The sequence below is a fragment of the Hemitrygon akajei genome, chromosome 3 (genome assembly GCF_048418815.1).
Source record: "Hemitrygon akajei chromosome 3, sHemAka1.3, whole genome shotgun sequence".
NCBI classification, from domain to species: Eukaryota; Metazoa; Chordata; class Chondrichthyes; order Myliobatiformes; family Dasyatidae; genus Hemitrygon; species Hemitrygon akajei.
In genome coordinates, this window is record NC_133126.1 from 196,755,217 (window position 1) to 196,781,010 (window position 25,794).

Consider the following 25,794-nt stretch of genomic DNA (forward strand, 5'->3'; position numbering starts at 1 on the left):
CACCTCCCTTACACCGAGGAGACACCCGTGCAATTCGAGTCATTTTGAACCACAAAGCTAGCCAAAACAAATTTACACACCTCTGACTATTAACCTACTATAGACACCCCATCACCTAATTTAAAACATTTTATCCTTCTTAGTATAGGCGGTAGAACAGAACCTTTGAGCTGTAGAGACAGTACCGCAAGGGAAAGCTGAAAAAGAAATGAAACAAATCATTAAAGTACAAAAAAGCAGAGACTCACCCTCGTACCTTTTGCGTCATGATTTAGCAAGAACAACTAGACAAAAAGCTTTCTAGTCTAACTTCCCGAAACCAAACGAGCTTCTTCGGAGCAGCATGCCAGAGCCAACCCGAAAAAAGGTGCAGAGAGGTGCAACTGTATTCGTTCCACCTTGGGAACTATCTTACAAATTACCCAGGACAACATTCAAAGACCGGTGTCTCAGAAATGCATCGTCCATTATTAAGGACCAACAGCAGGCAAGATATGCATTTTTCCCACTGTTGCCATATCACCAGTTTCGGATTTGTCCTAAATGCGAAATAAGGGGTGAAAAGCGGGTTGACAGTGCACAAACTTTGATGCAAACCGTGTTAAAAGGAAAAGAAAACAACAAAACGCTAGGCCAAATCGGACTGTTAACTAAGACTCTCAAATGGAAAAGGAAGCCTACTTTTCAGCTGAAAAGGACATCTAAATATAAATCCAATACTGCTAGTCTTCAGAGTCAGAAGAATCAACAGTCCGATTTCTCCGGCATGGTCGAATGCAACCAGGCAGCGAAGCGTTGCTGTGATGTGTCCATGTCTCAAAAGACATTACGACGAAAAGAATGGAGTTAAATACTCATACAATGGAATAATAATTAGTTGACAATTGCATATTCACATACGCTATAGCAGTATCCACTGTACTGCCGAATGCGTGATTTTGACAGAGACCCTCTCTTAAGGCGGAACCTCGGAGAAGACCCAGGCCTGTGTCCGCTGGAAGTCCCAGATCAGCGATTTCACCAAGGCGCCCTTCGCCAGGATCAAAGTACATTCTTCTGGACCATACCTTTCCCTGTTCCCAGGTTAATGGACCTTTCCAGGTACCAAGAGAGATCCCAGAAGCTGCGGCACAGAATAGACAAGGGAACCAACTACCGGGTGGAGAAGGGGGCGGGGAAGGAAGCTGGTCGGGTGACTGCGGCCCGGGGACAGCTTGTAACCGCTTGAGCTGGGAAAAATGGAATATCGAGTGATCTTTGTAGACGCCAACTATAGCAAAACTTGTTGACAGACTTTTCCACTACTAACGGTCCCACATACAGTGCCAATTTTCGGCTCGCGACTTTTGCAGGAATATCCTTTGATGCCAACTTTACGTCCTCTCCTGGTTTGAATGACCTTATCTGTCAACGGAGCCGATGAGCCTCGCGGGAATGTTGTTTCTGGGCGAGCAGCAGATAAGCTCTGGCTCGACTCCTGGTGTGCTTGAGGCGCTGGATCAGCAGTTCAGCAGCAGAAACTCCTCCGTCAATCTCCTGATCACGGACGAGCGGCAGCTGGAATCCCTTCCGGCACTTAAAGAGGGACTTACCGGTGGAGGACGACCGGAGTTTATCGTGGGCGATCTTTGCACAAACCAATTGGGAGCTCCAGTTTTTGTAGTTGGAAGAGTTAAGGCAATGCATAGTTGTCTCCAACTCCAAGTTCACTATCCCAGTCTGGCTATGCATTGGGCATGGGACACAGACGGGAGACTGGCCATGATTCCTACAAGAGTATATAAAGTTTTCCCAAAGCGCGAAGTGAACTGTGGTCCACGATCAGTCAGCATGTCTTCAAGAAAGCCTTGGAGCCTGAACACATTTTGAAAAGGTCTGGCAGTCTCAGCAGCCGAAGACTGGGGAAAGCAATGAAGTGGGAAGCCTTGGTAAAGCGATCCATAACGACCAAAACGGGTAGTGCTTCCATTAGGCGAGGGCAGACCAGTGATTAAATCTGCCGAAAGCCGACACTAAGACCAGTAGGGCATAGTCTGTGGATTCAACAGACCCGCAGGACGCTGGCGTGATGTTTTGATCCGTGCGCAGGTGGGATATGCAGATACAGCGTCGTGGACACCCTGGTGCATAGATGACCACCAAAACTTACTCTTCATACACTCCTATATCCGTTGAATTTCCGGATGTCCAGCCAGACGCACGAGTGATCACTTTCCAACAGATTGGAACGCACCATAGCAGAGGTTCCCCATCCGGTCCCGAAACTGATTCTAGGTCAGCACTCACCGCTGCCACTATTTCCCAGATTACGGAGCAACGCTACAGGATCGAGGAAGAATGGACTATCGATTGGCATTGTCCTCTGATCGGTCGAGGTGCCAGAAGAGAGAGTCGGTCTTTGTATTCACACTGCCGGGAAGATGAAATTGAACCCTGTGAAGAAGAGAATACACTAGGTTTGACGATAGTTGTGTCTCTTAGCATCCTGAATACAGGGGAGGTACTTGAGATCTGTCCAGACCAAGAATTCGTATTCTGACCCCTCCAGCCATTGTCACCATTCCTCCTAGGCCTACGTGAGTGCCAGAAGTTCCCGGATCCCAAAATTGTAATTCTGCTATGTCAGAATAAGCGAAGTGTAAGAAAGGGACCACCATTCAACCAGCTATTCGCCGACGAGTGCACAGAGAGGACAGTTCTAATGCCTACATCGGATGCATTTCTCGTCAAGGAATGGCTGAAGTGGGTCTGGGTGTTGCAGCAGCGCGGTAATTGTGAAACGTCGCTTCAGCTCTGAAAATGCTTTGTGGCCATTGTCCGTCCAATAAAATACTGCCGAGGTATTATTGTTGAGTGTGTTAATTGGGGTCCCGATAGAGCTATAATTACTGATGAAACGGCGATAAAAGGTCGCAAACCCCTTGAAGTGCTGTACCTGTTTTACCGTAGACGGTTTAGGCCACTCTGCAACCGCTGATATTTTGCTAGGGTTATTTGACCACGTGATGGGGTAAGTATATAGCCCCAAAGGGACACCAGGCTTTTATGGAATTCACATTTTCGAGGCTTATCGTACAGGCTATTTTCAAGAAGCCGTCCGTGTACGCTACGTTGATACTGGCCGTTCAACTGATGAGTACGGAAATAGATCAGGATGTCATTTAAACACACAAACTGGTCCAAAATGTCCCTGAGCAAATCGTGAACTATGGCCTGGAATACAGTAGGGGCTTTGGCCAGGCATAAATTTATCACCAGGCACTCATAGTAGTTATTAGAGGTGTTAACGTTTTCCACTTATTTCCTTCTCTTCTGCTAATCAGAATTTAAGTATTGCTCAGATTAGTTTTGAAAAATATAGTTGCTCCAGGGTGATGTTCAAACGCAAACGCCAGTAGGGGAAGAGGGTACGGTTATTCACGTTAATGTTCTTCAGGGGCTGATAATTGATGCAGGGACGAAGCTTGTCAACATTCGTGATCACTGAAAAGAGGCCAGGGCCTTACAGCGAGGTTCAAGGACGGATAAACCACATGGTCAATGACTCCTTCATGTATTTCTGCATGGCCATCGCTTCAGGACGAGAGGGCGAAAGGAGCTGGCCTGGGAGAACCTATGTCAGGTTGGAGGTCTATAGCTCAGTCGTATGGCTTCTATGGATCATGGTGGTGGCCTTTCCTTTCAGCCGGAATGTCAGCCCGGTCCAGAACCTTAGCTGCCACAGGAGGGGATTCATGGAACGGAGGCTGAGCTGGACCCAGACCTGTAGACAGACATGCCTTTTCCCAATTTTAGAGTACTTTCAGAGACCAATAGAACTTCCGGTAGGGATGAACAGGGGAGACCAGGTATTAGAGGCAATTCAGGCGAATTAACCAGATAGAAAGCTATTTCCTCATGATGGATACATTCGAGCACCAGCTGGAGGTGTGGGATAAAAAGATGGATATGGCTGGTTCCCAGAGGTCGACCGTCTTACGTTTTGACATTGAACTTTTCTCTTAATTACTGCGTTGGTAAGTTGGTGCAAAAGATCATGAAGACACAGGATATATGAACACTTGGAGAGGCATTATCTGATTAGGAATGGTCAGAATGGTTTTGTCAAAGGCAGGTCGCGCCTTACGAGCATGATTGATTTTTTTTTTCCAGGTTGTGACTAAACACACGGATGAAGGTAGAGCGGTAGATGTAGTGTATATGGATTTCAGCAAGGCTTTTGATAAGATACCCCATTCAAGGCTGTTATGAAAGTAATGAGTCATGGGGTTCAAGGGGAACATTGCTTTGGGCATTCAGAACTGGTTTGAACACAGAAGGCAAAGAGTGGTTGCATTCTGCATGTAGGCCCTCCACCAATGGAGTGCCTCTGGGGTCTGATCTGGGAACCCTGCTCGTCGTGATATTTATAAATTACCTGGATGAGGAAGTAGAGGGATGCGTTAGTAAATTTGCTGATAACACAAAGGTTGCAGAATGGTGTGGAGGGCTATCAGAACTTACAGCGGGACATTCATAGGATGCAAAACTGCGCTGAGAAATGGCAGATGGAGGTCAACATAGATAAGTGTGAGGTGGTTCATCTTGGCAGGTCAAATATGATGACGGAATATCGCATAAATTGTAGGACTCTTGACAATGTGGATGATCCATAGGGTCCATAGAGAATTCAAAGCTAATGTGCAGATTGACCCAGTGGTTAAGAACACATACGATGCAATGACCTTCATCAACGCGCGATTGAGATGGGGAACCGAGGGATAACGTTCCAGCTATGTAGGAACCTGGCCAGACTCCCTCTTGGAGTCCTGCACTCAATTTTGTTCAACTCACTGTAGGAAGGATGTAGAAATCATAGAAAGAGTGCAGAGGAGATTTACAAGGACGTTGCCTGGATTGGGGAAGAAGCCTTATGACAATAGGCTGAGTGAATTCGGCCACGTTTTACTTGGAGCGACGGAGGATGAGAGATGAACTGATAGATGTGTATAAGTTGCTGAGAGGCATTGATCGTGTGGATAGTCAGAGCCTTTTACCCAGGGCTGAAATGGCTGACACGAGAAGGCACAGTTTCACAGTGTTTGGAAGAAGGTAATAAGGAGATGTCAGAGTATACCTATATTTTTTTAAGTAGCTAGTGGTGAATGCGTGGAATGGGCGGCCGGAGACGCTGGTGGAGGCAGATAAGATAGGGTATTTTAAGAGACTCCGGGACAGGTGCATGGAGCTCAGAAAAACAGAGAACTATGGGTAACCTTAAGTGATTAGTAAGGTAAGGACATGTTCGGCACAGCTTTGTGGGTCGAAAGGCCTGTATTCTGTTGTAGGTTTTCTGTGTGTCTATGTTACTTTGTTATGGGACAGGAATAGAGGTAGAAACCCATTCTCTGCAGCGGCTGTCTTTCCTCCTGACACAGGCGCATATGTTCTACTTGCAAAGGCTCTTCCGTCGTCTGGACGCCGGGACGTGAGGGACAAGGAGAGCAAGAGGAACAACAGTGTTCAGATGGTGCTAGGAAGTTTGAAACATTCTTTCCCGGTCTTCAACTCGAATAGCCAAAATAATCTGGTCATGCACACCATCCCGCTCGTCCCGGACAGCGATCTGAATTCCGTCCACGCTGGAAGTCAGTGATGACAGATCTCTCATTGCAACCAATCTCTACTACAAGGGTACAGAATTTATATCCTTATGCTCTCACCATTCTTCTGCCTTGGCGCAGGTACAGAAGTCGGTAGGCAACCTCCTGAGCCCGTACTGAAAGACCAACATCCCGCATTAAATCCTTCACGAAATGTCGGAACGACTGGGTTGCGGGGTATCGTTACTCCCATAAAGCGTCGAAAAGGCTGAGTGCAGCTCCATCAAGATTGACCATGTAGCCAATTTTCGCGCGTCATCACCTAAACGACGAGGCTGAGGCTAGCATATCTGCCTACTTGTGGAAAACTTGGTTTTTGTACGGCCGTGGGAGTCAATATGGTCCGGGCGCATTAGTAGCAGAGACTGTTTGGGCAGCGGAAAAGGAAAACGCGAGATATGCTGGGAGTGCGACGAAGGTGGCCAGAAGCTACTTTTTTGCGTTGGCGAGAACGTTTTTGGCTGTCAGTTGATTTTGATTGTTCACAGTAAGTTCGTGGACGGTGGCCGTGAGTGCGTCAATTGCAGACTCCTGAGTCCGATTGTCTGCGGTTCTCTGTTTAGCCCATGCGGCTACCGACGATGCCTATTCCTCCAAATGAGACTGGGCTGGTGGTACCAAGATTATCTCCCGTCATTGCCTTCGGAACTTCACTGAGGACAAATTCCACTGTCTGTTGATTGTCTCCTAACGGACCAATGAATCTCAGGGCCAGGTTCAGCTGCTCTCTCTCTATCGGGTCCAGCATTTTTGCTCGATAATTCATTTCACGCGGTTCGGAATTGTCCCAAGTGCAGAGTCAGAGACTTTGAAGCCGACCGATGGTTCACAGAAATTAATGTGAACAGTGATGAAAGGAAAGAAAACAATAAACGCTATACCCAGCAGGGTATTTAAAGATATCTTTCAAACGGAAAACGAAGCTTAAACTGCGGCTGAAAAGAACAAATAAGTTTAAATCGAATATCGTTCTTCAGAGTCAGTAGACTTGCCAGTCTAATTTCACAAGGGAAGCGTTGCCGTGCTGTGTGGTAGTCTCGATAAGTACTACGACGTAAAGAATGGAGTTAAATAGTGACATAATGAAATAATAATTAGCTGACACGTTAATATTCACAAGCGTAATTGCTGTATCTACTGCACTGCCGAATTCATGGTTATGACATACCAACGGGTAGGAGGTAGAAAAACAGAAAGTCAGACACAGCGTTTCAGGAACAGCTTCTTCCCATCTGCTATCCGATTCCTAAATGGACATTAAACTTTTGAATATTACCTCACTTTTCTAATATATTTGTGTTTGTGCACAATATTTAAACTTTTGACTACACGTGTACGTTAACTGAATTTCTTATTTATTCATTATTATTTTTTCTTCTTCTACATTATTTATTACTTTGACCTGTTGTAGTTAATTTAAAAGGTCAGTGATAATAAATCTGATTCTGATTATGATTCCTTGGGCAATGGACCTGACTGATCCCCGAGCCACGGTTGACGGCTCCATAAAGGTATGTAACCTTTATATCAATCAGATATTTGCAACGTACACCGAGTCAGCATAAGGTAGTTAAAAACATGATGCAGCTTAATATGGTACAGTGACAGAGAAAGTTTAGTTCATATGTATAGGAGTTGCAACGACATGACAAGGAAGTTTGTGAAGTCACGAATTCTACTTGGTTCTCAAGGCGACCATGTAACAGGCTTATAACTGTGCATTAGATGCTGTCCTCAAGCATGCTATTATGTGTTTACAGGCAATTCTGAATTCAACTCGATGAGAATACGCCAGAGCAAAATGTCCTTATTTCGTTGGCTATTTCAGTTAAGCAGCAAAATGAGCTCAATGCCTCCTGGAGGGGAAGCTGGATTCCGTGATGAGTTAATAACAAAGAGGGCATACGATTTTGTTTTCTCTTAATGAGGTCGTAGTGGAGCCGGTGGAGTTTTCTTGGACGTTCAGTCTGCCTGGTTAGACCAGAAGAAGCAATGAGTGACGTTCAAAGCTATGAAGCTGAAGCTCTCAAGACTTCCATTCTCGGCAGTTTATAAGAGAGATAACGTGCATTTTCCTCTTCCTGAAGTCAACAACCAGGTCTTATAATTACTTAATGCTGAAGGACAGTTTCTCGTTAGGATAATGCTCTCTAAGCTCTTTGACCACTGCCTGTACATGGATTCATTGTAAATGGTGATGCAGTGCACCAAGGTGGTTTCCTCTGCAAACGTCTAACTAGAGTTACAGCAGGGGATGCCCACTCATACGCAAGAGTAAAGGGATTTGGTTAAGAGGCCAAGGAAGCAGCCTGTGGAACACCAGCACTTATATTACTCGTTGTGCAATCGTCTGTACCTTTAATAGAACACTAATGCTCAATATTAGACTCCCGCTCTAGTTTCTCCACATGTCCTTGTTGAGGGCGATTTTCAACTCTGCTGAACTGCTTGTCTCATTTGAATTTATTAGGATGCCAGTTATTCTGTTAGTCAGCCAAGAGACTGCAGATGCCAGAATTAGGATTGGTTATTACGTTGATCATAATGAAGGGCTCGGCCCTATACGTCCAGTGTACTGTTTTGTATTGATGCTGCCTTGCTTGCTGAATTCCTCCAGAATGTGTGTGAGTAGCTTCGATTTCCAGCATTGGTAGCTTCTCTCTTACTTATTGTGTGGATTCCGTTGCTTTACGGGACAATGAAACTCATTGCAACATGTAGTTTTTAAGTTCACTTTCGGCCTTTCCATTGACTAAATATGAAACTTCAAGTTTTCTGAAGCTAAAGTTGCATTTGAAGATGGTTTCAGTTAGTCGTGATGGAACCAGGTGACTAATGATTGAATACCAGGTTTCAGTTAATCGAATTGCGAAACCTTCATACTCCAGAGATACATTCTTATTTTGCTGGGAGTGCATTTACCTGCATCCATTACATCGAGATATTATTCTCTATTAATTCCCCCTGGTGTTAACCAGATGCGCCTACATCAATTCATGTACCTGTCTTACACCATATCAGCATCGGAGTCTTAATACATTACAATAATTGCCGCAGTTCTAAACTGCTTTGGGATCTCTAAGGATCTTGTTAAAGACAATATAAATCCACGTTCTTTACTCTTTTTATGACAGATCCCTGCAGCATGGCAATGTCTCCACTTCTGTTTTTGCTTTTTCTCGGCGCTGTGCCAGAAATGCACGGAATCGTCTGTAAACGTCGAACAAAAGCCGCTTCGCCTGATTTGTCCAAGGATGGAGATGTCATCATCGGTGGAATATTCAATATACATTTGGATGTGATTAACGACTTTCATTCATTTACCTCTACTCCGAAAAACACTGTGTGTAAAAGGTAGGTAACCCTATTGAAGACCAGAACTTTTCCATCCCTCTTTCTAATAATAATAATTTTCACCCTTTGAGTAGTCCTTTCAATTCGAGAACTAATTATTTTCCGAAAACTCTGTGTTCTGTTCTTGTTGTCCTTTACTGTTCCTATTTCAGAATGCGGGATAGTAATTATATCTGTTTTCTTTTTTATCGACGAGAAATTGTTGTTTTAACTTTCACTTAAGACTCTTGTTTACACGTGTATATATGTGTGTATCATCAGCACTTTGCATTCTGTGATTAAAAGGGCATAAAGATTGTGGATTGAATGAAATGGCAATCATATTATAATTTTCAGTCACAGAGATTCTAGTAATCCACGGCATATATATTATGTGGCCGGCGGTGCATCCTCACAAATGGTATTGATGCGGTGCATGATTTTGAACTCGATAATCAATTGAACGGTGTCTCTCATGCGTGTGCTTAATGCAAGATATATGCAGTAGTCGGTTTTTGCATCAGTTACAGATTGACAACTGTGATGCTGCGCATAGTACTCTTGGCTTTTCCATATGAGATGTTTCAGTATTTATCAATTCAGACAGCAACTATACAGTGGAATAAACGGTCGAAGTTTGGGGTTTAGACAATAATCAGAACTGTAAAGAAAGGGGCAGAAGCCTGAATAAAAAGGTGGTGGAGAGGAAATGGAGCACCAGCTGGCACTTGATAAGGAAGGTGGGTGGTTGATAAGAATAGAAGATGCAATCGTTTGGAAAATCTCTGGGTTGGTGGAGACCTTGATTACGTCGGTAGCTTTACTGAGACAGCCAGAAGTGTTCACATGCAGCATCTTTCGGTCTCCGATTGATACTTCCTCTGATGCGTGAATAAAAATTGTTGAGTATAAAAGGGAAAACTCCGGTTCGTGTCAGTTTCTTCACACTATTTACATGAAAGTTCCTCTATCTTCTTTAGTCCTCAGACAGCCGACTTTTTAGAGCATGTAAATGTTACAAAGATTACCTCTAAATAATAATGCGCAGATAGACACAAAGAGAATATACTGACAGGTACTCCTATGATTTCAATTAACAAGCACAAATGAACTTTTGTGACCACACATACAAAGTTCCTGTGACCCTCCATGAACAGTCAAATTACGTAAAGGTAATACATGGGAAAAAGGAGTCGACGATGGCCAAACGTTCCTCATTGTCCAGATTTAATCTCCAGGTGTGCGACTTGGAGTCCTTCATAACCGGAATGATGGCCCGCCGGAGTTGCCGTTCTCTGAGGTTCAAAAGCCCTCTATTTTTACGTTGTATCAGGTCAATTTATGTTTCAATTTCGATGGCTCAATATTATTTAACAGATATGTGCAGTTTCGATTAGATATAGCTATAATTATCCACGTAGTTGTAAACTCGGCCGTGTGCAGCAAGAAATTTCGAGCCCTCCTCTGCAGTGTTTGTTTTATCCTGCTTATTGTAAAATCGAGCATATGTACTATCTTGAGCTGGAAGCTGATAAAATACGATCAATCAGGTCAGTGCTGTTCACACTCTTTTTCGATAACTTGAAACTTAAGTAAACTGTTACAGATTAAAACCTTCAAAATTCAAGATTCAGACTGTTTATTGTTATTTCCTGATGGATTAGGAATATGAAGACTTCTTTCACTAGAACCTACTCTTATCCCTCAGTTTTGGGTTTGCATTCTTCCAACGGGCGCAAACGATGATATTTGCCATTGAAGAAATAAACCAGAATGAGAATCTTCTCCCGGGAATCACACTTGGTTATCATATCCACGATGACTGTTCATCCTCCGCGATCGCCTCGAAAGCAGCGTTTGCTTTAATCAACGGAGAAGAAGAATCAATTGAATATACTGAATGTAGAGGCTCCTCCAATGTCGCTGCTATTGTTGGCTGTGGTCCATCTACAAATTCCATCGTAACTGCAAGGACAATTGGATCCTTCGGGATTCCGCTGGTAATGTTTCAATAATTGACGGTGGCAGTACCAATTTCCCATTCAACATTGACGCATAATTATGATTCTGTGTTTAGCTGAGTTGAAATAGAGGTGTCCAAACTTAAAATACCAACATAATAATGAAAGATGCGTCGTTTCTTGGGATTTTGTGTTAGTTGAATCATCCCATGTTTATGCGTTTTTTTATACCAGCTGTAAAATTTCGTTGTAAAAGACAATAAAACATAGAAACCAGGAATATTCCCTTCTTCCCATGTTTACTGACGAAATAATTAAACGATAAATTAAATTACTAATTAAACTAATTCCATGCCCATACCCTCCGTATTCGGCGCATTCATGTGTCCATCGCGGAACCTCCAAATGCTCTGTCTGGTTTACCCGCTCGCGTCACCAAGCAGCACCTTGCAGGCACCGAAACCTGCATGTGAGAAAAACGAAATTTCTGGCACATCATCTTTGATCTTTTCTGTCCCATACCTTAAACGCTTGCACTATGGTAGGAAATATTAAAACATAATAAAATAAAAACACAGGCTCTCTATTCTGACTATCTCTCGCAGACTCTAATAAGCTTATCGGATATCGTTTCATACTGCACAGCACTCGGGGAACCATCCCAGCCTTCTCGAAACTATTCTCATAGCGTATGTCCTTTAATCCTGTCAACAAAACGGTAATAAGTATGCATTGCATGCATCATTGTATTAGCATGCCGTTTCAAGGTGTTATATGTGCTGTATATTCTTCATAAAGCATATTCAATAATACAATTATGTACAAATAGAAATATGCACATTGAAATGCTGGTGATATATGAATCCTTGTCATTTAAAAGCTGGAACCTGGTATTCATCTATTTATTTCCTTCTCTACAGGTGAGTTATTCATCCACCTGCTCCTGTCTCAGCGATAAGAGAGAATACCCGACGTTTTTTCGAACGAGCCCCAGCGACCATTATCAGTCCAAAATTCTCGCTGAGCTGGTGAAAACATTCGGCTGGACTTGGATCGGCACCATTAGAAGTAACACCGATTACGGAATTTTCGGAATGCAAGGATTTGTCAAACATGTGGAAAAGTTTGGGGTTTGCATTGCCTACTCTGAGTCATTTTACAGGTCTGATCCGCCAGAAAAAATCAGCAAAATTGTTCAGGTGATCAAGGAGTCGTCCACTAAAGTGGTGGTGGCCTTTGCTCACGCTGCTGATATGCGGATCTTATTGAACGAAATGTTGCGTGAAAATGTAACTGGCATACAATGGATTGGAAGTGAGGCGTGGGTGTCAGAAAATCTTCTACCCCCTGAAGAAAGTGTAATTTATCTCGCAGGAACAGTAGGGCCGGCTACTCGAAGGGCAGAGATAGATGGTCTCAGGGATTATCTTCATAGTGTCCATCCATCCAGATTTCCTGGCAATATTTTGGTGGAGGAGTTTTGGGAAACTTTATTCAACTGCTCTTTTGCAACAGGCAGTAAAACAAACATGGAAAGTTTCATGGGTCAAGTACGGCATTGCACTGGAAACGAACAAATAGAAGAGACAGAAAGTGACTACCTTCCAGCGATAATGGAAGGGAGGTCCTACCACGTGTATAAAGCGGTCTACAGTGTTGCTTACGCACTCCATAATCTGTTAACCTGTGTAGAAGCTCATGGGCCGTTTATGAATAACACATGCGCTCATATTTCAAATTTTGAGCCGTGGCAGGTAGGCTTGAACTTCCTTTATAAAACCAAACAACTAACTGACAACGCGGGCGGCTTGAAGCTTATATTATGTACTATTTCCGTGTGCAGCTGTTTCAAATGTTCAGCAGGTCGATCTGTTATTAATTAGGGAATTGAGCCATTAATGTTTAGAGGAGCAATGTCGCCAAACAGATAGATTGTTTCGATTGTTTGCAGAGAACGCTAGATGAAAGATGCATGTTGAAAAGATTACTGGTGGAACTCACCCTCTTTCTGTATAGTAGGTCCGTGTGGACTGTGTTCCACTCTGTCTGGTGGCGGTGAGAGGGCAATATCTAAAAGACTGAACATAGAAAAGAACTACTTTCCCTCGACTTCGCAGTAGCACTCTTGCCTGCAAAAAGAGTTTAGGTCTTTACCCTGTATTATCAGCAGCTGGATTCTTATTCAGTAAGCTAGCCAAGAATACAAAGGAGGATAGTAAAAGCTTCTTTAGGTATGTGAAGAGGAAAAAAATAATTAACACCAGAGTTGGGCCGTTGAAGATAGAAACGGGTGAATTTATTATGGGGAACAAGGAAATGGCAGACGAGTTGAACAGGTACTTTGGATCTGTCGTCACTAGGGAGGACACAGACAATCTCCCTGATGTAATAGTGGTCAGAGGACCTAAGGTAACGGAGGAACTGAAGGAAATTCACATTAGGCAGAAAATGGTGTTGGGTAGACTGATGGGACTGAAGGCCAGTAAATCACAAAGGCCTAATGGTCTGCATCCCAGGGTACTTACGGAGGTGGCTCTAGAAATCGTGGAAGCATTAGTAATCATTTTCCAATGTTCTATAGATTCAGGATCAGTTCCTGAGTATTGGAGGATAGCTAATGTTATCCCACTTTTTAAGAAAGGAGTGAGAGAGAAAACAGGGAATTATATTCCAGTTAGCCTGACATCAGTGGTGGGGAAAATGCTGGATTCAATTATGAAATAACGGCACATTTGGATAGCAGTAACAGGATCGGTCTGAGTCAGCATGGATTTACGAAGGGGAAATCGTGCTTGACTAATCTTCTGGAATTTTTTGAGGATGTAACTATGAAAGTGGACAAGGGAAAGCCAGTGGATGTAGTGTGCCTGGACATTCAGAAAGCTTTTAATAAGGTCCTACATAGGACATTAGCGGCCAAAATTAAAACACATGGTGTTGGGGGTAGGTTACTCTCATGGATAGAAAATTGGTTGGCAGACAGGAAACAAAAGGTAGGGATTAACGGGTCCTTTTCAGATTGGCAGGCAGTGACTAGTGGGGTACCGCAAGGCTCGGAGAAGGGACCGCAGCTATTTACAATATGCATCAATGATTTAGATGAAGGGATTAGAAGTAACATTATCAAATTTATAGATGACACAAAGCTGAATAGTAGTTTGAAATATGAGGAGGATGTTAGGAGAACGCAGGGTGACTTGGACAGGTTGGATGAGTGGGCAGATGCATGGCAGATGCAGTTTAATGTGGATAAATGTGAGGTTATCCACTTTGGTGGCAAGAACAGGAAGACAGATTACTATCTAAATGGAGTCAAGTTAGGACAAGGGGAAGTACAATGAGATCTAGGTGTTCTTGTACATGTCACTGAAAGCATGCATGCAGGTTCAGCAGGCAGTGAAGAAAGCTATTGGCATGTTGGCCTTCATAACAAAGGGAACTGAGTGTAGGTGCAAAGAGGTCCTTCTGCAGTTGTACAGGGCCCTGGTGAGACTACATCTGGAGTATTGTGTTCCGTTTTGGTCTCCAAATTAGAGGAAGGACATTCTTGCTGTTGCGGGAGTGCAGCGTAGGTTGGCAGGATGGCGGGACTGTCATATGTTGAAAGATTGGAGCGACTGGGCTTGTATTCATTGGAATTTAGAAGGATGAGAGGCGATCTGATTGAAACATATAAGATTATTAAGGGATTGGAGACGCTAGAGGCAGGAAAATGTTCCCGATGTTGTGGGAGTCCAGAACCAGAGGCCACAGTTTAAGAAAAAGGGGTAGGCCATTAACAACGGATTTGAAGAATAACTTTTTCACATCGAGAGTTGTGGATCTATGGAATGTTCTGACTCAGAAGGCAGTGGAGGCCAATTCTCCGGATGCTTTCAAGAAAGAGTTAGATAGAGCTCTTAAAGATAGCGGAGTCAAGGGATATGGGGAGAAGGAAGGAACGTGGTACTGACTATGGATGATAAGCCATGATCACATTGAATGGCGGTGCTGGCTCTTAGGGCCTAATGGCCTACTCCTTCACCTATTGTCTATTGTCTATTATAACGATAATGAGAGAACCACTGCAACCATATTACTCCATCCCCACGCTCTCGCCAGAAATATGTGAAACAGAACAGATTCCCTTGATGCTGGAAATCAAGAAGAGCAGGAACACAAAATGTTGAGGGATCTTAGTAGTTAGGTAGCAGCTGGGAAGGTCGACATTTCGGTCCGAGGCGTTTCACCAGATTTTGCTGACACTGCCCCAACATCAAGACCGAGTATAGCACCAAATTCTGGAGGAATTCAACGATTCCAGCAGAATACGTCAAGAGAAATAAACAATTGATTAAATTACAACATACATATTTTATGCCAGATTTGAGCATCTGTAGTCTCCAATGAGGTAATTATCCTCTAAACATTTCAATCATAAACATATAGATTTATCGAGTCATAGATTACTACAGCACAGAACCATGTTGTTATCCATTTCTAGTGTTCGCCATGCTCTTATTCTGTCCTGTCTGATCGACGGACATCTGGATACGTTGCATTCTATGTAGTTATCCGAACTTCTCTTAAATGCTGCAAATGACACCGGATCCAGCTGTCCACCGCAATTCCTTCTGATTGAAAACATTCCCATTCAGGTTCGCCTAAAACCTTTCACTCGTACTTAATAACTTCTAGACTCAGTTGGAAATAGCCTGTTTTCATTTATCCTATCCGATAGGCCTTATCATACGTATGTCATCCACCTAGTATCAAAAGAGACAGACGACAAGATATCCGTTTTATCAGATCAATTACGTTGCTTCTGCCTGTATTTAGTGTCTCACACATCTACCTTCCTCCACTTTTGTACTTTCTGATCTAGTGTTCTGATTCGCATCCCACTACTAACAAGTTTAAACCCCTCGTTCGTGCTTCTTTGGAAGGTTTAAATGTGAAGTACTGTGCCTTGCAAGGTGAGCTTTGAAGAGACAGTACCTGTAAAGGACAATGATGTAAACAGTGTTCAAGAGGCGATGCAGGTTGAAAAATTGCTTAAGAAGGCATATAACACGCTTTCTTTATTAGTTGATCCGCTGAGTTATACACTCAGTAAGTTATGAGTCAGTGACTCTTTTTGGTCTGAATCTGTAGATTTCATAGTACTTCTCGCCCTATTATCGGAAGGATATTGAAGCATTATAATGCTTGCAGAGGAATTCTACTAAGCTGTTCCCTGGGTAAGAGGGCATTGCTATTTTTGTTTGGGAAAATGTGGGTTGTCGTCTCTGCAGTGACGGAGGCTGAGAGAAAAAAATAGGCGTTTTATTAGATAAAATTATGTGTTCCTGGACTGCGCTGCTTAGGCAGTTCTTCGACGCAATTTTAGAGAGTTTCAAACCGTAAGTGGGCACATGAATGCGAGAAAATTGGAATAGGACCAGGCAGTGAGTATCCAGGGGAGATTTGTTTAGGTAGCCGCTGGCTACTAATTTAAGTGATTTGGTATAGCATTTTGGGCCCAGGTACCTGTTCCTACGCTGCACGCTGCAATGGTTCATGTTTGGAGACATTAAGACCAAAAGATAATGTAGCAAAAGTAAGCCATTCACTCATCGAGTCTGCTCCGCCATTCAGTCATGGGCTGATCCAATTCTTCCCGTCAACCCCAATCCCCTGCCTTTTCCCGATGGCGTTTGATGACATGGCTTGTTAAGAACCTATCTACCTGTACCTTAAATACACCCAATGATTTGGCCTCCACAGCCGCTCGTAGCAACAAATTCCACAGATTTGCCAGCTTCGGACAAAAGTAATTTGTCCGTTTATCAGTTTTAAAAGGACGTCTTTCAATCCTGAAGAAATACCTTCCAGTTGTAGACTCCCCTAACATGGGAAATAATTTTGTCATATCTAATCTGCTCAGGCCTTCTAACATTCGCAATTTTTCTATGAGATCCTCTCTCAGTCTCCTGAACTCCAGTGATTACAGCCCAAGAGCTGTCAAGTGTTCCTCATACGATAGCCCTTTCATTTCTGGAAACGTTTTCGTGAATCGTCTCTGAACCCTTTCCGATATCAGCATGACTTCTCTAAAGTAAGGAGCCCAGAGCTGCACACAATAGTTCAAGTGTAGTATCAGTAGTGCCTTATAGAGCCTCAACAGCACATCCCTAGTATTATATTATATACCTCAGGAAATGACTGCCAACGTTATAATCGCCTTCTCAGCCCATTTAACCTGGAGGTTCAACTTTAGGGTATCCTGTACAAAAACTCCCAATTATCTTTGCATCTCCGCATTTTGAATTCTCTCCTTGTCTAAATAATAGTCTGCCCATTTGTTGCTTCCACCAATGTCGCTGACCATTTGGACACTGTATTACATTTGCCTCTTCTTTGCCGATTCACCTGAACTATCCACGTCTCACTGCAGACTTTCTGTTTACTCAACACTGCCCTTTCCTCCAACTATATTTGTATCATCGGCCAATTTAGCCACAAATCTATTGTTCCCACTGTAAATGTCATTGACGTACATCGTTAAAAGCAACGGTCCCAACATGTACGCCTGTGGAACTCCACTGTTAACCTGCAGCCAGCCAGAATGAGATTCTGTTTATTCCCACTCTCTTTTTTTCCGATCAGCCAATGCTAAACCCATACTAGTAAATTCCCTGTAATTCCGTGGGCTTTCAGCTTTCAGCCTCATATGCGGCACTTTGTCAAAGGACTTCTGAAAATCGGAGTGCAGCACATTTACTGCAACTCGTTTGTTTACCTTGCATGTCAGTTCCTCGAGGATTTACCAATCCTTTAGCTTCTCACTAGCTTTGGCTTCCTGTATGCCCTCTCTTTTGCTTTTACTTTAGATCTGACTTTACTTGTCAGACACGGTAGTGTCCTTCTTTCATTGGAAACTTCCTCTTATTTGGAATATTTTTGCCTTGTGTTTCCCTTATTTTTCGAAGAAAGTGGAACCATTATTGCTCTATAGTCTTTCCTGCGAATGTCCCTTTCCAGTCAATTTTGGCCAGTTACCCTTTCATGCCATTGAAAATACCTGTATTCCAGTGAAATACCAACACATTGTAATTTCGCTTCTCCTTCTCAAATTTCAAAGTGAACTCGATCACATCGTGATCACTCTTTCCTAACAGTTCCTTAACCGTAATCTCTTTTATCACCTCCCGGTCAATGCACAACACCCAAACCAGCACAGCCGATCCCCTAGTGGATCAACATCATCTGTTCTAAAAAGCCATCCATTGGACATTTTACAAATTTTCTCTCTTGAGGTTCAATGCTGGCCGAGTTTTCTGAATCCACTTTCAACTTAAAATCCCCAACGATTATCATGGCATTGGTTTCAGACACAACTGTTCTATATCCCGTTGTATCCGGTTCCCATGCCCCTGCAAAACTAGTTTAAACCCTCCCTGTGCTCTATTAAAATTGCCCTCTATGATATTGGACTACCTTGGTTCAAGTGTAACCGATCAATTTTTTACAGGTCGTACCTCCCACAGAAAGGGCCCCAGTGATCCAGGAACCAGAAACATTGATCATGGTATTCTTGCGCTCCTTAGCATGTGGAACAGAGAGCAATCCTGAGATTACTACTTGAAGGTCCTACTTTGCAATTTCCTACCCAACTCCCTGGCTACCTTCGTCAGGATCTCCTCCCTTTTTACCAACGTTTACCAAGACATTTAGCTGTTTACCCTCTCCATGCACCCTATCAGAGACATCCGGTACCCTGGCATTTGAGAGGCAACACGCCATGCAGATATCTGTATCTGGATGAAAGAAACTCCTGTCTGTTACCCTCACACTGGAATCCCCTATGACTCCCAGTCCTTATCTTTTACTCCACGGAACCAGGCTGAGCGCCAGAGGATCGACGGTCCGGTCTGCCCCCTCACCAGCACCCAAAACGTGATAACGGTTACAGACAGGGATGGCCACAGGGGTGCTCTCTACTATCTGAGCATTTCCCTTCCTTTCCTTGACAGTCACCTACCTGTCAAAGTCCTGCAGCCTCGGGGTAACTATCTCCATGAATCACCTATCTACCACCTACTCTCTTTACTTCATAAGATGTAGATCATCAACCCAAAGGCCCATATCCCTAACACGGTCTGTCAGGAGTTGCATCTCTGTGCACCTGGCGCAGAGTTGGCCATCTGAGAGACTGGAACATTCAAGATTCCCACATCTGTCAGCCAGAACAAAGTATTAACGCTACATGTTCTCTATTCATCAAAAGGTGCAAGGTGCAAGTCCACTTATACACGTACTGTGTCAAAGACCGGATGAGCTAAAGCACGACCGTTCTGAATCCGACCACTCTGTCGATTACAGTTCCGCTAGACAGTGTCTCCCTTTTATGCCTGAAACATAACTGCCCTCCATCACATGGTTGGTGCCCTGATTATAGCCAACTCCCGCGAAGCTTTTTCCTTTTAAACTTCACTCCCAGACCAGTGCGCCACCTCCTCTCCCGTAGCTGCCCAACTGATAATTGGGATGGCTGTTATACCAGAGCTCCCTCGAAATTTTCCCCTTTTAAACTTCCGTCCAGGACGTGTGCACAGACCTCTTTACAGGCTCTACCACTTATGAGTCTCCAATTTTTCTGCTGCAGTCCATTAAAAAACTGTCCTAATCGATTCAACCTTTCCTTTTTTCTCGTTCATCAAGCCCTTCCAACATCCTTGTAAGTTGCCCTTGTCTCCTTCAATCTTACTGATATCTGACCAGCAGCTAGGTACCCAGACAAGGACGCAATATTTCAAATGTATCCATAGCAAAGTCTTAAGTATAGCATACAACTCATTTTCTCGTTATTTAGATTATGAAAACAAATCTTAGGGTGAATATGAACATCTGTTTCGTTACACTGAATCCACGCCACCGTTAAACACAAGTCTCCTTACAATATTCTTTTTTTAGTTGCTGCACTACGTCCGCACAGTGAATTTCACAGTAAAAACGGGAGAATCCGTGTATTTTGACGAAAATGGTGACCCAGTTCCAAGATACGAATTCGTGAACTTACAGACGAATTTGAATGGTATAGTTGAGATTGTAAACGTTGGATATTACGATGGTTCGGAACCGCCAGGGAGTGAACTGAAGATGAAAATTGATGACATCGTGTGGAGCACCACTGGAAAAACGGTAGACTCCTTCTTTTATTATGGAAAATAGCTGCATGTCTTGGATATGGATGATATTGTAGATACAGGTGTATATGCCAGCCAACGCTGCATATTAGTGAATGTAACGCGCAGTTTCCAGGGTTCAGATCTGTATTTTCAGCAGGTTAGAAGAACCGGAGATTCTCTTTTTGAAACGATAAAATATTCATGAGTAGGTGTCGATATCCTTTGAGGAATAGGACCGTCTCAAACAAGAGTGCGCAGTCATGAGGTAAGAGGCTGATCACTTCAAGCTGAGATATTAGGGAGTCTCAAAGAATCTCTTCTCCCAACGGTACTGCTGACTGAAGGAAGAAACGGCTCAAAGGCCGAGCGGCCTGCTATAGCATCATTCTGTACTTCTGTGACTCTACCATCTATTTTCCTTCCCACAGAAATATTTACTAATACAGAAAACACTTGACTAACACCAAGCTGACTTTAGTATTCATGCCTAAACACTTTAGTAGAATTAGAATGTATGACATATTCTACGATTCTAAGACAGTCGTATATCCATTGGGAATCAATAAGATCCGATGTTCGGGTAGAAACAGGAATAAAAAGCATTTAAAAGTATGGTTCAGAAGGTGGTGGAACGGTCAGGGCCTCAGCTTCGGGAATCATTGGGATCTCTTCTGGTAGGAGTAAATCCTCTATCCTCTACAACAGTGATAGGTTGAACCTGATAGATAGGATTGGCAGTACACTCATGGAGGGTTTGTTACAGCTGTTCATGAAGGCTTAAGCTATTGTGGCAGGGAGATGGAAAACCGATTCAAGGGTTTCAGGAAAGAGTGGATGGTACAAAGAAAACATATATATCGAGAACAGAGACTGTCAAGAATGGTAGCTCGGTGATAGGACAAAATTGCAGTCACCACAGTTAACGCCAGCACATTATGAATGCAGAATCAAAAACGGAAGCATATATTGGATTCAAAGTGTGGTAAATCAATCTACGGATTATAAGAAATAAGGTTGCTGAATCGTGGCTGAAGACTGGTTATAGTTGAGAGCTGAATGTCCAGGGTTACACATTGTATCGGCGGAATAAGTAGGTGGGAAGTCGGGTTTGTGTGCTCCTGCTGGTAAAGAATGATATCAAATCAGTGAAAAGATGTAACATAGTATCGGAAGACGTTGAATCCTTATGGGACGAGTTAATAATCTACAAGTGTAAAAGAGTCTTGATGCAGTTATATAAAGGCCTCCAAGCAATAACTGGGATGTGGAATACAGATTAAAAATGGAAATAGAAATGCGTGCCAAAAAGAAAAACATTATGATATTCACTGGAGATATTGACATGAAAATCGGTTGGGGAAATCTGGTTGGTAAAAGATGGCAAGTGAGTTGAATGCCTCCAGGATGGCTTTTTAGAACAATTTGTATTTGAGCCTGGTAGGGAATCAACTACACCGGATTGGGCGTAATGTAAGGAAACGGGAAAGATTGTGGAGATTAAGGTGAATGAATACTTGGGACCTAGTGGTCACAATATGATGGAATGCAGGATAAGTTTGATAGGGAGAAAGTAAAGTCTGACGTAGCAGCATTTCACTAGAGTGAAGGAAATTACAGTTGTCAAAGTAGGGATGACAGCAGCCGAGAAATATCTTCAGTTCTGAGAAAAATCAGGAAGTTCCAGGCTACATGTATTGGAAAAGCAAAGTAATGGTCACATGGCAAAACAGTACAATCGTGGCTAACAAAGGAAGTCAAAGCTGATGTAAAAGTGAAGTAGAGGGCATACAGCAAAATCAAAAAAAAAAAGCGGGAAGATAGAAGATTGGGAAGTCATTAAAGCATACAGAAAGCAACTAAAATTATAATTAGTAGGAAACAATGAAATATGAAAGCTAGCTAACAAATAACAAGGTACATTGAGATGGAAGATAGAATAAATGAGTATTTTACATTTGTGTTCACTGTGCAAGCCACTAGCAGAGTGCCATTATTGAAGGTGTGAGGGAAGACATGTGAGTATAATTACTATTACCAGGTAAAATGCTTTCAAAAGGCTGAAAGAACTAAAGTTGCATAGGTTATCAGCACTAGATGAACTGCACATCAGAGATCTGAAAGTCTCTGAGGTAGAGGTAGAGATTGCAGAGGCATTAGTAATTGTCTCCTAGACAACATTAGACCCTGTCAATGGGAAAGTACAAAAGGCACTCCACTCTTTAAAAAAGGGGGGTGGCAGCATGAAAGAAATTCTAGTCCAGTTAGCACACATGAGGCTGTTCACAATATTAAGAGCTCATGGTATTGCAGGAAAATTGCTGGAATGGTTAGAGCATTGCTGATTGGTACGAGACAGTGAGTTGGAACAAAATGACACTTTTCTTATTGGCTGGCAGTAACGAACTGTGTTCCGCAGGGGACGGTGTGAGTGCCACTTCTTTGTATTCTGTATATCATTATGTTATATGATTGAATATGTTACATTTTGTGATACGTTTGCAGGTGATACGAAGATTGATGGAGTAGCCAGTGCTGATGAGCAAACAGGAAGGCTGCAGAACGAGCTAGACAGATAAGGAGAATGAGCAAGAAACTGTATAATGAAATACAAGGTGGAAAATACATGGGCATTCCATGCCACTGAAGAAACAAATGTGCAAATCAATGTGCAAATTATTTTCTAACCGTGGAAAAAATAGAAAAACATCTGAGATACGAAGAAAATTGGCAGTATTTGGCCAGAACTCCCTTCAGGTTAACCAAAAGTAGGAGTCGGTGATTAGGTGGCAAAAGCAATGTTAGCATTCATTTAAAGAGGTATTGTATATCAGAGCAGTGAAATGATGCAGTGGCTATATTAGACACTGAGGAGGCGCCGCATTGTGTACTGTGATCAGTTTGTGATCCTTATCCAAGAAAAGAAGTGTTGGCATTGGAGAGGGTTTAGCGGGCGTTCTGAAGCATAAACCATTGAATAAAAGGGCTATCCGATAAGGAATGTTTGTTGGTTCTGGGCCTGTAATTACTGAAATTTGGGAGGATAACGGGGATCTGATTGAAAGCTTTAGAATTTTGAAAGGAATAGACAGATTAGATATGGAACGGATGTTTCCCATGGTGGCTGAGCCTAGGACAAAGGTAAAAAGCCTCAGGTTTGATGCTCAGCCATTTAAAACAGTGATGAAGAGATATTTCATTCGCCAGAGGGGAATTAATTTGTGGTATTTGCTCCCAAGTGGCAATTTTCAAGACCGAGTATTTCGATATATCTAAGGTAGAGCTTAACTGGTTCCTGATTTTCCCGGCCTCAAAGATGACGGAGAGAATGCCGGAGTGTGGGGCTGAAGAGGGGAGAAAAGGAACTGGTATGATTGAAGAGCGGAGCAGAGAAGATTGGTCAAATTGACTTATCCTGCTCCTGTGTATTTTGGTTAAAATGCTCTTATTTAATTGCTGCATTGGTGATCTGGAATTTCAGAATCCATCTTCTCTCTTGGGAAGTATAACTCACCTATTGCTCATCTCGCCAAGCAGCCATTTTAGCTAACCCCGTTTATTGCTTCAATTTACACATATTTCGTATTCTTTATAAATATTATAGTTCAACATTCATTGACATCTACTTTTCTCCCCCTTATAAAGTTGAATTAAAACTATTAATCAGCTATTCCTTAACGGGTGTATTTATATGTCCAATGGATGCTGTCTGAATATTTCCCATTGTTTCAGATCCCACGAGCGGTTTGCTCTGAACCTTGTCTGCCGGGAACAAGAAAAGTAAGCCGGAAAGGGCAGCCGATATGTTGTTTTGACTGCGCAGAATGCGCCGCTGGTGAGATCAGCAACGTCACTGGTAAGTGCACGACGTACAACATAATTCATGTCACCGCCATAACAGCTGAAACTACGAGCATATCCAACCAAGATCATATAGTCTCTGAGCACATTCTATAGAATCATAAGAGGCACTAACGCCTTTATATTCTGTGCAGTATGAGGGAGTTCGACTATGAACATCTATGATCACATCTTTGTACAGATGTACAGCCGCTGCTTTACAGCGTGGTACAAAAACAGCACGCAGGCGGAAAGGAAATGCTACAAGATGTAATCAATCCACCCTTCACATTAGCGGCTTGAAGCTGGCCTCCATTAAGGATATTTGCACATACAAGAAGGAGTGACAAAGGGCTATATATGAAGAATGGTACTACTCACCTTGTGAATGGCTGGTCTGTACTACTCTCATCAATCACGATGCTGAGTATCTTCCGCTCTGGATTATCTTTATCTTCACTATGTGCAGTGACCGCGCCGGCACTACCACACTCAAAATCAATTATTTTCCCACGCAATAAATCTGTTCAACACCTTTACCCACCAACCTAACAATCACACTTCAACCTACTACGTTATAATTTCCTACCATTTAAAATTTATTATTGTGTTATGTATTATATACTTTTCCATGCTGCATCATTTTTTTCGTACACCTGTGTACGTGTGTACCAGAATTGAAGTTAACCCACCTTTAATCTTATGAATCTTGAACAAAAATGTGGTCATACCAAATTTCGTCTCATTTGCTTTTCAGATTCCACGGATTGCATCCAGTGCCCTTCAGAGTACTGGTCAAATCATGCAAAAACGCAATGTGTTCTCAAAAGGGTTGAGTTTCTTTCCTTTGGAGAAGTTCTGGGGTTTGTATTAGTGGCGCTTGCTATCGTGGGAGTGTCTTTTACTTTGGGCACCGCTGTGATTTTCTACCGGAATAGAGAAACTCCCGTGGTCAAAGCGAACAACTCGGAGCTCAGCTTTCTACTCCTCTTCGCCCTCCTGCTTTGCTTTATTTGCTCACTTGCGTTCATTGGAGAACCTAACGAATGGTCTTGCATGTTGCGCCGCACGGGTTTTGGAATTGTTTTCGTTCTCTGCATTTCCTGCATCTTGGGCAAAACAATCATTGTCGTTGTCGCCTTTAAAGCAACCTTACCCAATAGCAGCATGATGAGTTGTTTCGGACCGACACAGCAACGTTTGGGCGTCTTCGTCCTTACATTTTTGCAGAGTATAGTTTGCATTTTCTGGCTGAGCTTGTCACCCCCCTACCCCCTTCAAAATATGAGCCATTATAGAGACATCATTATTCTGGAATGTGACGTGGGCTCATTGACCGCCTTTTACGTAGTTTCGAGCTATATTGCTTTGTTATCCATTGTCTGTTTAGTGCTTGCATTCCTTGCCCGCAAACTCCCGGACAGTTTCAATGACGCAAAGTACATCACCTTCAGCATGCTGATCTTTTGCGCTGTTTGGATAACCTTTATTCCAGCTTATGTGAGCTCTCCAGGAAAGTACACTGTGGCTGTAGAAGTGTTCGCCATTTGGGCATCAAGTTTCGGTCTGCTTGTCTGCATTTTTGCACCGAAATGTTATATTATCTTACTGAAACCGGAGATTAATACAAAAAAACATATGATTGCTAAAGGGACATCACTATAACTACTAGCGTCTCTTTATATCATTATCGCATCAAAGTGTGTATCCCCGTTTTTTTAAAGCTAGAATGAATCTTTTGATGTCTCGGCAATTGATGCTGTTTCATGCCTCAACATAGTAATCGATACTTTGTGATATGAATAAACAATACTGATACAGTTAGTGGTGCGGTGACATCTTCAGTATTAAGAAGCTTAATTATGCTTGTTT

General features: G+C 42.8%; 1 protein-coding gene across 1 annotated transcript; it reads left to right on the forward strand.

Annotated features, from left to right (window-relative positions):
* The first annotated feature begins 1,419 nt into the window (after positions 1–1,419).
* Positions 1,420–25,587, forward strand: LOC140724657 (vomeronasal type-2 receptor 1-like). Its single transcript, XM_073039082.1, has 10 exons — positions 1,420–1,677; positions 2,549–2,768; positions 5,418–5,627; positions 8,777–8,996; positions 10,684–10,975; positions 11,857–12,690; positions 19,871–20,098; positions 20,240–20,242; positions 23,815–23,938; positions 24,680–25,587. Exons 1-10 carry the CDS (start codon positions 1,420–1,422, stop codon positions 25,585–25,587), a joined length of 3,297 nt encoding a protein of 1,098 aa, XP_072895183.1.
* The last annotated feature ends 207 nt before the right edge of the window (positions 25,588–25,794 follow it).